We start from the raw sequence: 14,886 nt of genomic DNA on the forward strand, positions 1-14,886 counted from the left end.
ATATCTGAGCTAGACCCTTGGGCTCTCTTGGCAGGTCTAAATCAGGCTGGATGGCATGGGGACAGTAGGGAAAGGAATTATTTTGCACAAGACAGGGGCTTAGTGAAACTTTAAACCAGAGCTCCATTATAATACTGTTGCGGGAAAACCAGGTGCTGATTTCAGCTTTCCCATGGCAAAGTTGGGAAGTAAAACCTTGTGTCATTCTGTGTCCTAGGGTGGGGGCATTATTTGGCCACCAGAATCATCAGACAGGGGGCTTGGGATGGTGCTCTAATAGCCCCGTCTCTAGCTGCTGTGTCTGTTGTTATATTCAGAAGGGGCCTGGGGACTGGCAGCCCCGGTCCTTGGCCCCGCTTTTAGATGTGTACCACCTTTGCCGTATTTCCGGCTCTTCCATCAGAATGTCTTGGCATTCCAGTGCTCTAATGTGGGCATACCACCTCTGTTGCCTGTTCCCTGCTTCCAGAAATAAATGGTGCCCACATGACCAACCTTGACTTGGGCTCTGTCCAGGTGACAGATGTCTGGGGAGGGTAGGGAGAGCAATGCAGCTTCCAAGGAGTGCCCACTGAGCTCTCCAAAGCCAGGCCCTGGGGCCTGGACTTAGCACAGCTTGGAGAAGAATTGCACGTACTTCAGCCCCCTCCCACCCAACCCTACCAATAATAGCTGCCCAGAGGAGTGGGCACTTCTGGGTAAGAGAAGACCAACGGAAACTCTAAGTTGGACCCAGAACCAAGATGGGCAAGGCGCCTGCTGCTCTCTCAATAGCCCCAAGTGTGTGTGTGTGTGTGTGTGTGCATGTTTATGTGTGTGTGTGTGTATTCAGTGGGGGGGGGGGTGTTGTGAAAAGAACGGTTCCCATGGAGACCATCTGCACTGCTAACTCAAGGAAGAGTGTCTCATTAACAATCCCAGGCAGGCAATCTAATAAGGGAGAACGATAAGGCCATGTCCCTGGAGAGGAGAGGGGTGCTGAGGAAACTGGGTTATCCAGGACGTGCTGAAGGCTCATTTCTCTTCTGCTGCTCCTCCTCATTCATTCACCTGCCACTGTGACCCCTGGGGCTAGTGGGTGAGGAGTTCCTCCAAGATGAACTTATAAAGAGACGGCTTTGACATCTGTGTTAGGAATCTGGGTTGCTAAAGCTCTGCTGGAGCTGTGGGCAGATGACCCAGCTGCAAGTGTCTCCAAGGGACCCCATGGGGGGCAGAGACCCTCCCCCTCGTGCCATCTCCTCACAGTGTCTGTGAAGAGGGAGGGCCCGGGGAGTTCTGGAATTGTCTTCTGGGAAATGGAGACCCTTCCTTGCTCTGGGTCACACAACAAAGGGGTACTAGATTCACGAATACAACCCAGGTCTCTTAGCATCCCACCCGGTTGGCACTCGACACGCCTCACCCTGACCTCTGGTAATCCCACCTTCTTTTAGTTCCTAGAGCCCACCAGAGTAGCAGCTGCCGTGCACCCGCCCGAGAGCTAAGGGCTTCTACAGGTGCCTCTCCTGTGACTCTCACAGCCAGTCTTTTGCTGACATTAGGAAGCTGGGGTGCCATTCTCTCCAGCCCCTAAGTGGCAGGCCCAGCGCATGACCACAGCCCCTATCTGCATGAAGAGGGGAAGCCTTTTGTGACACGATATCTGATGCCCCGGGAGTGTCACAGCAGGAAACCCATGCTGCCTTCCCGGAGCAAGTCTATCTCGCAGGCAGGGTGGTGTCCATAACGACTTCTCCAGAACAGGTCTGCCAAAGCCTAAGGCAAGACGAGAGAAGGGCAGCCCTTCAGAGGAGACCCAGTGGCCCCGGGAAGAGGTCCTTTTCAGCCAGCTTTTCCCCTCCTGCTGGGTCAGGCATGACAGGCACCCCCCTACACACACACCAAGTTACCTGAGCCCATCCTTCCCTCTTACCCTGTGCTGAGGCCCCGGGGGCTGGGTGGGGAAAGGTCACACTTCGTTTTCCTCCCCGCCCCCCACCACCTCCCAGGGTTACTCCGGTCTTTACTGGTACACAACCTATGTAAGTTGAAGGTGTACAGCCTGATGATTTGCTACGTGTATATTGTGAAATGACTGCCACGTGGGTTCATTTACCCCCATCCCCTCACACAAGTACCTTGTGTGTGTGTAGCCATAACTCAGAAGATTGACTCTCGAAACAACGCTCAGGTGCGGATACAGTCTGCTAATTACAGCCGCATGTGCATTCGGGCCCCAGAACATTTCCATCTCACAGCTGGACGTTTGGACCCCTCACCAGCATCTCCCGGGCCCCTGACAACCATTCCACTCCGTTTCTTTGAGTTTGACTTCTTTAGATTCTACATGGAGTGAGAACATACCAGAGCTTTCTCTGACTTAATTTCACTTAGCCTAAGGTCCTCAAGGCCTATCCATGTTGTCACAAAAGGCTGCAGAGAGACCTACTTGCTGTGTTCCCTGAAGCGTTATCCACGCTCGCCCGGTGTGGGGCACGTGAAGATCAGGCGGTCGTAATTTCTCTGCGTGTTGCCTGGGAGGGGCTGAGGGGGCTCAGGCCGGAGGCTGCCCTTCCGCCCGCCTGCCCCTTCAAGAGGCCATATCTGTGCCTTGAGGACGGGGCATTGGTTCTGCTCTGGGGAGTTGGGGCCCAGCAGGCTTCCTGGAACCGCCCTGGGCTGCGACACAATCCCTCATTGAAACACTGGCCTCCAGCCCCTGCCGTTCTGCCAACAGAGTCACACGCACCCGCCTCCCCCCCTTCACCCACCCCAAGGAGAACAACGTGACCTTTGAAGAAAGCAAAGGGTCGCCTCATCAACAAGAGTGGGTTTGCCAAAAAGTGAGTCTGCTGGCAGCTCGCCCCTCCATCCCTCTCTCCACGTTGAGCGACTCGGCATTTTTCTCCTAGGAACCCACAGAGGAGACAGTGGGGTGGGAGACATTTCGTCCTCACTGTCATCCCAAAGACTGCTGCAGGATGACCTCAACACGCGCACACGCACACACACAGGCGCACATTCACACACTCTCCATCCTCCAGGGACAGGTGCCAGGGGCAAGTGCCGGGGAGAGAGAAGAAGTGTGGGGATAAAGAAACCTCGCAGACCCGCAGGCCTCTGCCTTACACCCTACAGAGCTCATTGGAAGATTTTTCCCTCCCCCTCGGAAGTCAAAAAGGCAGACCCATTTTCCACTTGACATGACCACTTTGTAGTGGAGAGAAGGGCAGGTGGAATGACGTGGAATTTGGGGGGGTGTCGCAGGACTCGGTAGGTTGCCCTTGTCCCCAGGTGGGCAGGCCTCCCTGTCCTCTCCCTGTGCTGGCTTGTCTTCTGGGTTGGTTTTGTCTCTGTAATAAATTCCTTGGTGACTCAATGGTGGTTCCAGATGTCATGACCTCTTTAGGGAAGTAGACTCTCAAGAGGCCCCCGGCCTGGTTTCATTGTGGGGCTGGGGACAGCGTCCGTCCAGCTCCGGGAGTCCTCACTCCCCTGTGGTCTCCCCCTTACTTACCTTACTCACGTCCGGAATGTTAAGGAGAGCGTGCTAGGGACCCACCTAGCCAACTGACCGCTCTGGCCAAGGATAGATTTGTAAGAAGAGCTCTGGACCAGACTCAGGTGGGCTGGTTCTCGTTCCATTTCTGCAGGAAATGTCCTATTGACCTTTAACCGAGTGACTTCCCATCCGAGAATCTGAGATTCCCTGGATAATTTCTAGGGCTCTTTCCATTGAGCCAGCCCTTGATTTTATAAAAGAGAGGCTTGAGGGTCATGTGGGCAAAGTAGAGCTTTTGCCAGGGCCAGGACAGAGCCCTCCACTGTGTGTGGGGACCCGAGAGCCATCCACTGTGTCCTCAGATGAAGAAAGCACAGGCCTAGGCTAGTGGTCCCAGGCAGTAGGTCAAGTGTCAGCCCTGCTTCTTCTAAAAATGGCCCTTTCTCCCCACCTGTCCTCCACGCTCCAATACACTAGCTTTCCAGAATTAGCCATTCTTGGGCCACTGGCAGGAAAACCTTCTAAGGGTGAGGACGCCACTGTGGGGAACTCCAAGGAGCATGTGTTCAGAAACCCCAGATTTCCCCTTTACCCCAGGACTTTTCATTTCCTGCCAAGGCTGCACCCAGGCAAATGGTACAGATAAAATTACTTTTCGGTGCCCCAGCAGACCACGCAACCCTGGCCCACTTGAAAGGATTATTCTGGACCTTTTAGTGCGTCGTACTCAAGACTTTGACTTACCGACAGTGCACGTAGCAGGGGACCCTTCCTGCTACACTCCGCCTTTCCTCCCTGATGTCTGTTTTCTCCCTCGGGACCCTTCTGGCACCTCTTGGTCCTGCCTTAACTCTGCCTTCTCCACACCGCCCCTCTCTGGGCCCCTAACGCTTCTCTTCCACATCTCACTGTGGCTGAGTCAGGAAGCTTCAAGGTCACCTGGGCTCACCCACAGCCTCTGCTTTCCCCTGGAAAAGTCTGCCCGTGACACCAGTGCATCCCAGACCTCAGCGCTGGCGTGGAAGAAGCTTTGCATATGACTTCATGCTAGAGCCATTAAGAAAAGGCCTCTTACAAAGTGACAGAAACACGCAGTGTCTTTTCTGTACATTTTACACCGAGGCCTTCTCCGCCAGAAAATTAGCATCAAAAGTCTTGCTGTTGGGGGTGTTTGGGTGACTCAGTGGGTTAAGCCTCTGCCTTTGGCTTAGGTCATGATCTCAGGGTCCTGGGATCGAGTCCCGCATCGGGCTCTCTGCAGTGGGAAGCCTGCTTCCCTTCCTCTCTCTGTGCCTGCCTCTCTGCCTACTTGTGATCTCTCTCCCTCTGTCAAATAAATAAATGGAATCTTTAAAAAAAAAAAAAAATTCTTGCTGTTGGAAGCATGGTGCCCTGACCCCCAGCATTGGCACTACCTGGCTGCTGGTCAGAAACACAGTGTCTGCTCAGTCGGAACCTGCATTCTATCCAGACCCGCCCCCCAGGTGGTTCACGTACCTGACAGAGTCTGAGAAGCCCGACCTCAAATATGCACTGACTTGTACACGGGCCCATGCACGCCACAGGTGAGGGCTGGGTGAGACTTGTGCTACCTGCCTCCTGATCCCTTCCGTAAAAAGTTCCGGAAGGAGTGGCGGGCTCCACTTCATCCCCACACTCGTCTGGAAGAGGGATTTCCATATGGCCATGTACTTCTGCCGTGAGCAGAGCCACAGCGATTCATCGGTCCCTAGAATTTTCCAAAGTTTAGGAAAGGAGGTGCTTTCGTGTGTGACAGAGAGGAAGGCGCGGTAGGAGGAGTGAGGCCTGTGGACCACGCGAGGCCTTTGGGGCTTTGCTCTGGAGCCCTGGTTCTGATCTGCTGCTGCCCGGGCTTCTCATCCCCGCCCTGCTGGCCTGGGAGCCCCCTTCTCTCAGCGGCGTCTAGAGCCCGGCCTCTTTCAAGCAGCCTTGTCACTTTTGATAGTTGGACTTCCCTGATGGCATCATTTGGGCAGAGGCTGGTCTTTCTGCTCAGCTGCGTGGTTTAGGTCCCCGTGGAGCTGTCGCCTCCTCCAAGAAGCCCACACTGGGTCTGTCCCCGTCTCTGTGTGGCTGTCCCACAGAGTTCTGCAGCTGCGAGCAGAGAGCCCAGGCACCATGCCCACACCCAGGCCAGCCTCAGCGTGCTCCCTGCGGGCTGGGGCCTGAGGAACCCGGGCGAGTAGTCATTTGTGATAACCTATAACCGATGTCTTCTTTTCTCCCCTCGCAATGCTAACCCACCGGAACTAACAGCAAGCATTCAGAATGAGCGTAAGTCCCCGCGTGCCTCTCTGCACTCGTGCCTCTGGGAGGTAGGAGGGCAGCAAGGAGGGGCGGGAGAAGGCCAAGTGAGGAGATACAGGGGGATTAGCTACCTTTCTGCCCTGCCTGTGGGGGCTTCTTGACACCAGAGCCCATGCAGTGCGGGCCCGGGAAGGGGAGCGGCCAGCTGGAGCCCCCCATTGCCGGGAACGGCAGAGGAGCCGGGGGATAAGAAGGGCCGCTGCTCCCCCTGCTCCGGTGGCCGGCACAGGAGCTGCACAGAGAACACTAGACGCGGGGCTGAGAGTGAGACTCGCTGGCTCTTTGGCGGGCAGACAAGTCCCTGAGGACTGGGCCTGGGAGCTCCAGCCTCCCCACGCTTTGGCCATCTGCGGACCCTCCAGGGCTCAGAACCATCCCGGCCACGGGGCTCTGGAACGCTGGCTGCTTTGTGGTCTTGATTCATTCAGTAAATGTATTTCAAGAAGTCTCATGCACTAAGTGTTGCACCAAGTGTTGGAACACAAGGGTGGGTAAAACAGAACTTTCTCATAGAGATTCCATGAGATCTGAAAGAGCTTCTTCTTAGGCTCAGTCCTTGACATAACCCCCTGTCCCCTGGCCCCGTTTAAGAACCTGGGCCCCTGGCACAGTGTACTGCCCCCTGCCCCTGGCTTGCCGGCTTGTGCTGTGGCCCCCGAAGCCCTGAACGCCCCTGTTTGTACTGTTGCAGTATCCCAGCCCCCAACCATCACCAAGCAGTCTGTGAAGGACCACATCGTGGATCCCCGCGACAACATCTTGATCGAGTGTGAAGCCAAGGGGAACCCCGCCCCCAGGTGAGCGTACTGGCAGGTAAATCCATGCGCCCCCGCCCCCAGGAGGTACTGAAACCACACCCTGGCCCTGAGCGTAGCTGAAGCAGTGGATAGATTAAAATTATCCAGAAGACATCTCTTGGATACCTACCTGGTGGAAAGTACAATTCAGAGAACTAAGAAATGTAGCTGATGAGGAGGCTGGATCCAGAAATCCTCAGTGGCTTAAAGTCACACCCGGAAGTCGCGACGAGATACTAAGTTTCTGACTGTCGGTGTCACACATTCCTTCCACTGTCTTACCTCCCCAACTCTCCCCCACCCAGTGCACCACTACCGTGCGCAGCTTATAGGAAGTTCCTCCTGCTGGCTAACCGGAGTCTTTCTTGCTGAGCACATCTCGGCTTGTGAGCACATCAGCATTAAACAAGGCGTCAGCAGACCAGAGCCGAAGGCCTGCGGTGTGCAGACGAGTTAAATGGTGCTCCTCCCACCATCTCCTTAGAGCCCCTCTCTGTCCTTCAGAGAGGGACCCATGTCCTCAGGAAGAGGAAGTGAAATGAAAGCACAGAGGTATTACGTGCCTTTGCCAAGGTTGCCCAGCTTGAAATGGGGCGGAGCCTGGAGTTAAACCCAAGCCTCTGATAGCACCCCCACCCCAGGCCAGGTGTGTTTCTACCAAACGGAAGACACAGGAGATGGAGAGCTGTTCTGCTATTTGTCCCCCTCCTTCAAAGGAGCGGCAGCCCCAAGCTGCACCATGCAAACCAGACATGACCGGACCCTGTGCTGGGCGTCTGTCTGGAAAAATGCGGCGGGCGGAACTTTGAGTGTATGGCAGCCTCCTTCTGCCTGCCCCCTAACCCCTCACCCCCTCCACCCCCCCCCAATTTGCATGAGCCCGAGAACAAGGAGCGCCACTCTCATCCAGGCTGGAAGAAGCAGGGTCACCCGGAAGGGTCAGACGGGGCACAGATGGCCTTCTGAAGTTTGGTCTGTCCACCATGGTTCCTTGGCAGGGACAACGATTGCATGACAAGGAGCAGTCCCGATTGCCCCTGCTTCTTTTATGTCCTGAGCAGCTACAGACGTAGCCCCCACCCCCAGAAGCGAAGGGAGATTCTAGTCTCTTCTCCCCTGGGGTCTCTGAAGGCTGCCGGTTCTTTCAAACGCCCCTCCTGGGCTATCATGTGTGGCCCCTGCTTTATACTCTGTACCCACTGAGCAGGGCATGGATAACCTGAGCCATTGCCCTTTGGCTTTTTTTTTTTTTTTTTTTTTAAGATTTTTATTTACTTATGACAGAGAGAGATAGCAAGAGAGGGAACACAAGCAGGGAGAGCTGGAGAGGGAGAAGCAGGCTTCCTGCTGATCAGGGAGACCGAAGCGGGGCTTGATCCCAGGACCCCAGGATCATGACCTGACACTTCATGACTGAGCCACCCAGGTGCCCCACTTTTTGGCTTTAGAGTTGGTTCTCGAACAGGAAGACAGGAGGAGCAGAACTAGCTCCCTGATGGGCTTGGCTCCGGTGAAATAGGAATTTGGGCTTGCCTTCGTAGTCAGAGGCTGGGACACCCTGGGGTAGAAGCTGCAGCTGACTCAATTTTAAAGCAATCTGAGTCCCCACTGGCTCCTGCAGAGGACAGAATCTCCCAGTGGCTGCTTGGGTACGTGTCACTTACAGCCATGACTCTCAGCCTTGGTTGGCTAAAAGCACTAATGTCAGGAGCCTGCCCCTCTTTAGCTTCACCTATGGCTCTGGCCTGGGACTCTGCATTTTATCCGACTTCCCAGCCGGTTCTGCCACCTAGCCAGGGGGACATGGAGGAGTGGTTATGGGACTGGGCCAGGGACCAGGGCCCTGAGGTTCTCACCTGGAGCCCGGAGTCCACTGTGTTCCTCCTTGTTGCCTCTGCTTCTGCCCCCACCCCATACTGCCCACAGCTTCCACTGGACTCGAAACAGCAGGTACTTCAACATCGCCAAGGACCCTCGCGTGTCAATGAGGAGGCGGTCTGGGACCCTGGTGATCGACTTCCGCAGCGGGGGCCGGCCCGAGGAATATGAGGGGGAATACCAGTGTTTCGCCCGCAACAAATATGGCACGGCCCTGTCCAACAGGATCCGCCTGCAGGTGTCCAGTGAGTAGCTAGCGCACTTGCTAGCGTGCCTTGCTTCTCGGTGCATGGTGGTGGGGGCATGGAGGGTCATTCCGGAAGGGCCATCCCTGCCCTTGGCCAATGGGTGCCTTGGTGCTCTGCTCATCCTGCCTCCTGTTCTGCCTCTGAGCAGGAGCACACCTTGCCCTCCTCAAAAAGATTGCTTGGAAACGAGGTTTCCGAGCCAGAGTCTTGAATGACTTCATGAGCATTCTGGGCATGGGTGGAGAGGAAGGGGAGGAGCCTTTGGAGAAGTGTATCTATTTAGACTGAAGTCCTTCCTCTCTTGCTGCACCTGGCCTAGACTCACGGGCTCTCTCCACCCACTCCCTTGTTCTGCCCTTCTGCTTTTCCTCTTTGTACGCCTGCCCCCAGCCAAGCTCCTTGTCCTGGCCCCCGCCATAACGCTCACTTGATGCTCCCCTGTCTGATTCCCCCCAGAGTCTCCCCTGTGGCCCAAGGAAAACCTAGACCCTGTTGTGGTTCAAGAAGGCGCCCCCTTGACGCTCCAGTGCAACCCCCCGCCCGGACTTCCGTCCCCAGTCATCTTCTGGATGAGCAGCTGTAAGTTTTGGAGGCCTGCCATTTGATTTCTACTTTTATCTTAGGGAGTGGCATGGGTGTCTTACATGGGAGGGGCTTGCCCAAGGTTGGGAGACCTTGACTTATGAGAAGCAGGTGTAAAGGGACCACATGGCGGAAAACAGATCAAGAGGCTGCTCAGGCCCATTTCCTAGCAGATGCTATCGGCTGTGTGATCTTGAGCAAGTTGCTTAACAACCCTGAGCCTCAGTTTGCTCTTCTGAGAAAAAAACAATAGGTTAGAGAGGAGAAGGGAGTTGTGGGAAATTGGAAGGGGAGGTCAACCATGAGAGGCTATGGACTCTGAAAAACAATCTGAGGGTTTTGAAGGGGCAGGGGTGGGAGGTCGGGGTACCAGGTGGTGGGTATTATAGAGGGCACGGATTGCATGGAGCACTGGGTGTGGTGCAAAAATAATGAATACTGTTATGCTGAAAATAAATAAAAAATAAATTTAAAAAAATAGGGCTAGAACCTGTACTTATGTGGTTGATCATTGTAAGGATAAATGAGTTAATACATCCAAGAACTTATAACACAACCAGACACACAGTAAGTGCTGAGTAGTATTTGTGAAGATGAAGAACAAGAAAAAAGGAAAGAGGAGGAAGAGGAGAAACTGTCAATAAGCCAACTCAGGCGGGTTGACATGAAGTCTCCTTTCAGTCTTTAGTTGGCCTGGATTTACTGAGGACAGGGAGGCCACAGGAATGAAACCTTTGATAAAGGAGTGACAGGGAGACAGGACATTTGTAGCAGGGGCAGAGTATCATCCCTGAGAGCTTGTCCTGTTTCATTATGCACTGAGATTCATTTAACCACTGTGGACCTCAGTTTCTTCCCATGTTTTGAATCGTAATAAGTGGGGGCATGCTATAAAGGTGTTTAGAGCATTGCTGGCTCTCTGTCTTCCTGGCTTCCCCTCCCCATACTCCATACCCACCCACCCCCAGCCCCTTCTATCCATCCATCCTTTGGTCAGTCCGTAGATCTGCCTGCCTGCTTAGCATCCATCACCCATCCATCCATCCCCGAGTCTTTACCAGCTTGCTTCCGGAAGAAGCAGGGTAGTGAGCTGTTTGGCAGAGAGAGTATGGCTTCGTGCTCACCTGTCGTCTCACTCCTCTGTGTCATCTCGGTGCATGTGCGTGGGGGACGCCGCCTGGCCACAGGCTAGAGGGCTGTTTGGTTTGCTAACTGGTTCAGAGTCTCTCGTCCCCTGCATCCCACCGGTCACCAGCTTATGTCCATAAGTAGATCCTGAGTGGATCTCATGACCCTCATCTTTCCATCATCACTGGCATCTGCCCAGTGCAGGCCACCATCAGCTTTTCCCTGGGCACCAGTAACCCTCCATAACTGGCCTCTCCAGTCTTTCTAAAAACATAAATCTGATCATTTCATTCATATGTTCCCGCCCTTTACTGGCTCCTCCTTCACCTCAGACCAAGTCCAGACTTATTTCCCTTCCTAATCTAGTTCCCTCTGCCTCTCGAGCCTTCCTCCTACCCCCTTCCCCGGCTGTGTGCTCTTAATTTCTAGCACGTACTGTTCTTACTGCTTGGAAACCTCTTTGGGCCCCTGTCTCTTTTGCCCAGTGTCGCGGAGCCTCCAAGGCGGAGCTCAGGGCCCCCTGGCAGGGACTCGGGGCTCCTCCGCTCAGCCCATCCCCTTTCTTATCCAGGCTCCCCACTCGCCACACTGCACAGCAGTGATTTCTTTCTCTCCTGCCTCTTCTAGGCTGCAGGCTCCCTGAGGGCAGGAGCTATCTAACTAAAGTCTCTTTCACCAATCATGGGCACAGAGCCTGGCACACAGTAGGCCTGCAGTCAATTTTGAATAATAAGTCATTTAAAGAACTGACCTTTCCATTGTTGGAAAGTTGGCATCATTAACCTTGCGCTTTCAGAAATGATGAGTTACATGATCCCAGGATCCTGGGATCAAGCCCCACATCGGGCTCTCTGCTTGGGGAGCCTGCTTCCACCTCTCTCTCTCTCTCTCTGCCTACTTGTGATCTCTGCCTGTCAAATAAATAATAAATAAAATCTTAAAAAAAAAAAAAAAAAAGAAAAGAAAAGAAATGACTTAATAAAAGGTCCTGGGAGGTGAGAAGGCATTAGCTGTGAATCGTCAGCCTGACAAATACGCTTTCACAAACCGAGTAACCGGCTGACCCGGTCGTTTGAATTGACACCTATTGCTTCAACAGTCATGGACAATGTAGCCCACTTCCTCAGCCACTCCTGTGACATCATTGATTCTAAAAAGCACCATTTTCATCTTTTAACATCTCCAAAATTAGCATCCTAGAATCATTGATTAGTAGGTATCTTGCAATTATAAATGGCAGTAATTTTCTCTTTCCTGGTGGGAGTGAGAGCTTTAAAAAAAAGAAAACAAGTGAACTTGACTCTTGATTTGGGAAGCACCTGAGAGATAGCATTTCCTCCCTCTGGTTCGGAGCCAGTCGGAGCTTTTGGGGCATGGACGGGAGCTAGAAAAGTCTGGTCACAGAGCACGAGTGTGGCAGGCAGACGTCTTCCCTCACTGCTTTCACAACCCAGAAGGTGTGAAATCCACTGCTTTCTTATCTGTGAACTGGAAAGAAGCCTCTCTCAGAGTTGAGAGGACGAGAGGGAATCACGTTGAACTCCCAGCACCACCCGACACTCTGTCGGCACTCCGTCGCCAGACCAATCGCCACGGTCACTCCTCTTACCATGACCGCTCACCTCCGTCTGTACCTCTGCTCCCTTCCAGCCATGGAGCCCATCACCCAAGACAAGCGTGTATCCCAGGGCCACAACGGCGACCTGTATTTCTCTAACGTGATGCTCCAGGACATGCAGACGGACTACAGCTGCAACGCACGTTTCCATTTCACCCACACCATCCAGCAGAAGAACGCCTTCACCCTCAAGGTCCTCACCAGTAAGTGCAGGTCCCTGCCCGGGGCTGGGAGCCGGGGCAGAAGCCCTCGGACCCCGAGGAGCCCCGGGTACCTAGGTCGGGGTACAGCCTTGTCCCCGAGGCTGACCCAGAAATCCCTCTAGCATGGGGGCCTGAACTGTTTCCGTGGCTCAACTTGCTTGATTCTGAAGCCTTGAGTTAAACCTGGTCTGGCTCTGAGTCAGTGCTTCTCAAGCTGCAGGCTCAGTCCGAATCACCAGGCCAACGGGGCAGCCATCCCCGGCCCAGCCCGAGCCTGCCTCCACGGTCCGGGCCTCTGTGTCCTCCATTAGCTCTTCAGGTGCTCGGGACCCACAGCAGCATCCAAGGAGCCCTGCTTTCGGTGGTCACCCAACGTCTCTCCCATGCCCTCAGCATGAGGATTTCTTTTCTAGCTGGTCCCCGTTTGGTGGTCTGTACTTCTAGAAATAGAGCCACAGTACAGAATTTCCGCATTGGCTGGGACCCCAGCATGAAATGTGTTTGATGCCGGACCCCATGGGACAACTCCATTTGCAAGCTGCAGATTAATGTTCTAGTTTTACTTGTTTTCATTTTTATTTCTGGATTCTGTTTGGCTCGTACCGAAGCGGGTCAGCCCTGCCTGACCCAGGATAGCGTGGGGTCGGCGGCCCTCCGCAGAGGAGAGAACCAAGTAGTCAACTCCCAGACACACATCTTGCCGGGGACCCACCGGCCTGGCTCTCCGGCTGCCCGTCCTCAGCCTGCCAGGACGTTGCATTCCAAGTGACTGTGTTCATTTGCACCGCGGATGTGTAACAGGCCTTCTCTTGAGGAGCCCCCCAACCCCCCAAAGACCTTGGTCTGTGTGACTCAGCTGTGGAGGCTGCTTTCCACACGGGGGACAGTGGTACTTGTGGGGGAAACCAAGCAAAGGGCAACATGTGGGCGCTGACAGCTGCCCCAGGTCGCAGAAGAGAACCTGAACCCCAGGTTCTCTGTGCCCACACGCCTCTCCGGGGAAGGTGGGGAGAGTGTAGGGGACCTTGCTCCTTGCTCAGGACAGCCGGGGGGGCCTGGTCTTCTTTCCTCAGTTGCCCCTGCCAGTAGTGGAAGCAGGTGGTGCCTAGAACCCCAGCTCCACACCCCGTCTCTACCCGGCATGGAGGGGGCCCCCAAGCAGCAGCTTCCTTCGTGGTCCCCTTCTCCTGTGCGCGGGTTCTTTCTCTCCTTCTCATGGTCTTCTCTTTGTTTTCTCCCTTCCTTCCTCTCTGTTTCCCTCCTGCCTTCTTCCTTTCTTCTTTCCGCCCCTCATTTTCTCCCTCTCAGAACCCCGTCTTCTCCCCTCCGGCACCCCCACTCCTGCAGCTCCCCACACACTGTTCTGTGTTGGAGTCGGGCTGCCCACAATTTGCAAACCGACAGGATGGCCGGAAACCTGGGGACGAGCCCCCACATGCTCCCGGCAGCAGACCCAGGTCCAGTCTACTTGGCTGCCCCCTCGCTGGCCTTCTTATTCCAGACCAAGACCTAGAGGGGACCCCTGGGGAAGAAAGTTGGGTTGCCTAAAGCGTCTCAGTGCACGTCAGGAGCAATTGCTGGCTAGCTGGCTGGGCCGTGGAGGACAGTGTGGTGCGCCTGGGACCTCTGAGTGGGCTCCGGGGCCAGGACAGGGCTGGCAGCATGAGGACGTGAGGGCGGCAGGAGCATCAAGCAAGATGCTGGATGCTGGATGGTCCTTAGTGCTATCCCCTAGCTTCCTCTCTGCCTGCCTAGTGTGAGGCTTATAGTCAGACTCCTTTCTGGGGACTGAGCCAGGTGACCTTCTGTGGTCCTGAGCAGAGGCCCTCAAGGTCACCCAGGAGAGAGGCCAGGGGAGTTGGAGGGGGTAAAGAGCCTTCCTCTGTGGAATTAGGCAGTTAGAGATCTTCAACATTTAGAAGTCGGGTTTTCCAGAAACATCCTTATCTCTACCTGCAGAGGTAAGGGCTGTTTATTTCAGCTTCATTTCTGGGTACTCTACTCCACTGAAAACTCTTTCCTACAAATGCCAAGACACCCCCCCCCCGCCCCCCGGTGATGGGAACAGAGCCCTGTCTGCTTCCTGGAGTTCTCCCAGGGGTAGCTTTGGCCGGGAGCAAGTTCTGGGCATCTGAGCCAGCCCAGAATTGAGTACAATTGCTTAAAATAGCACAGTTGTGCTCTGTCTGCTTTCCTGCGTGGAGAGGACACAGGCTCTTTCTTATACCTTCAGAAGCGGGTCTGGGGGTGGGAGGCAGAACAGCCAAGCTTGGCTGGCTTCAGTGTCCCTCCTCACCTCGGTTTCCATCACAGTCTGGCCCCTGGGGGAAGATGCCAATCTCAGCGTGGCTGATGGTGCCTTACCTACATATAGGGAATGGCAGAGAGGAAGGTATCTAACACAAAACACTGGGCTGTCTGAAACCATTTTTAAAATTTGTTTTGGGTGCAATCAAAGACAGACAGCAGAGGTGACATGCCCGCCCCGCTTTGCCTGCCCCAAAGCAAGTCTTTTGGTGACTGTGGTGAGGGAGAAGGGGTCTCCTGAGGCAGACCGAGGAGCACTAACCCTGCTTCCTTCTAATGTCTGCTGTCTAAGTAGCACTCTCAGGAGGCAAAA

General features: G+C 54.5%; 1 protein-coding gene across 17 annotated transcripts in view; it reads left to right on the top strand.

Annotated features, from left to right (window-relative positions):
- NFASC (neurofascin) overlaps positions 1 to 14,886 on the top strand; it is a 178,137-nt gene that overhangs the window by 105,306 nt on the left and 57,945 nt on the right. For 10 of the 17 annotated variants that reach the window (XM_004756402.3, XM_045081077.1, XM_045081084.1 and 7 more), the window contains exons 4-8: positions 5,762 to 5,779; positions 6,504 to 6,609; positions 8,536 to 8,732; positions 9,192 to 9,314; positions 12,096 to 12,266. In XM_004756402.3, coding sequence (XP_004756459.2) covers positions 5,762 to 5,779; positions 6,504 to 6,609; positions 8,536 to 8,732; positions 9,192 to 9,314; positions 12,096 to 12,266 — 615 coding nt within the window. The remainder of the gene's footprint in view (positions 1 to 5,761; positions 5,780 to 6,503; positions 6,610 to 8,535; positions 8,733 to 9,191; positions 9,315 to 12,095; positions 12,267 to 14,886) is intronic. The other 7 variants (XM_045081076.1, XM_045081086.1, XM_045081088.1 and 4 more) reach the window with 1 other exon arrangement.

The sequence above is a fragment of the Mustela putorius genome, unplaced genomic scaffold (genome assembly GCF_011764305.1).
Source record: "Mustela putorius furo isolate JIRA1106 unplaced genomic scaffold, ASM1176430v1.1 tig00000508_pilon_pilon_pilon, whole genome shotgun sequence".
Lineage (NCBI taxonomy): Eukaryota > Metazoa > Chordata > Mammalia > Carnivora > Mustelidae > Mustela > Mustela putorius.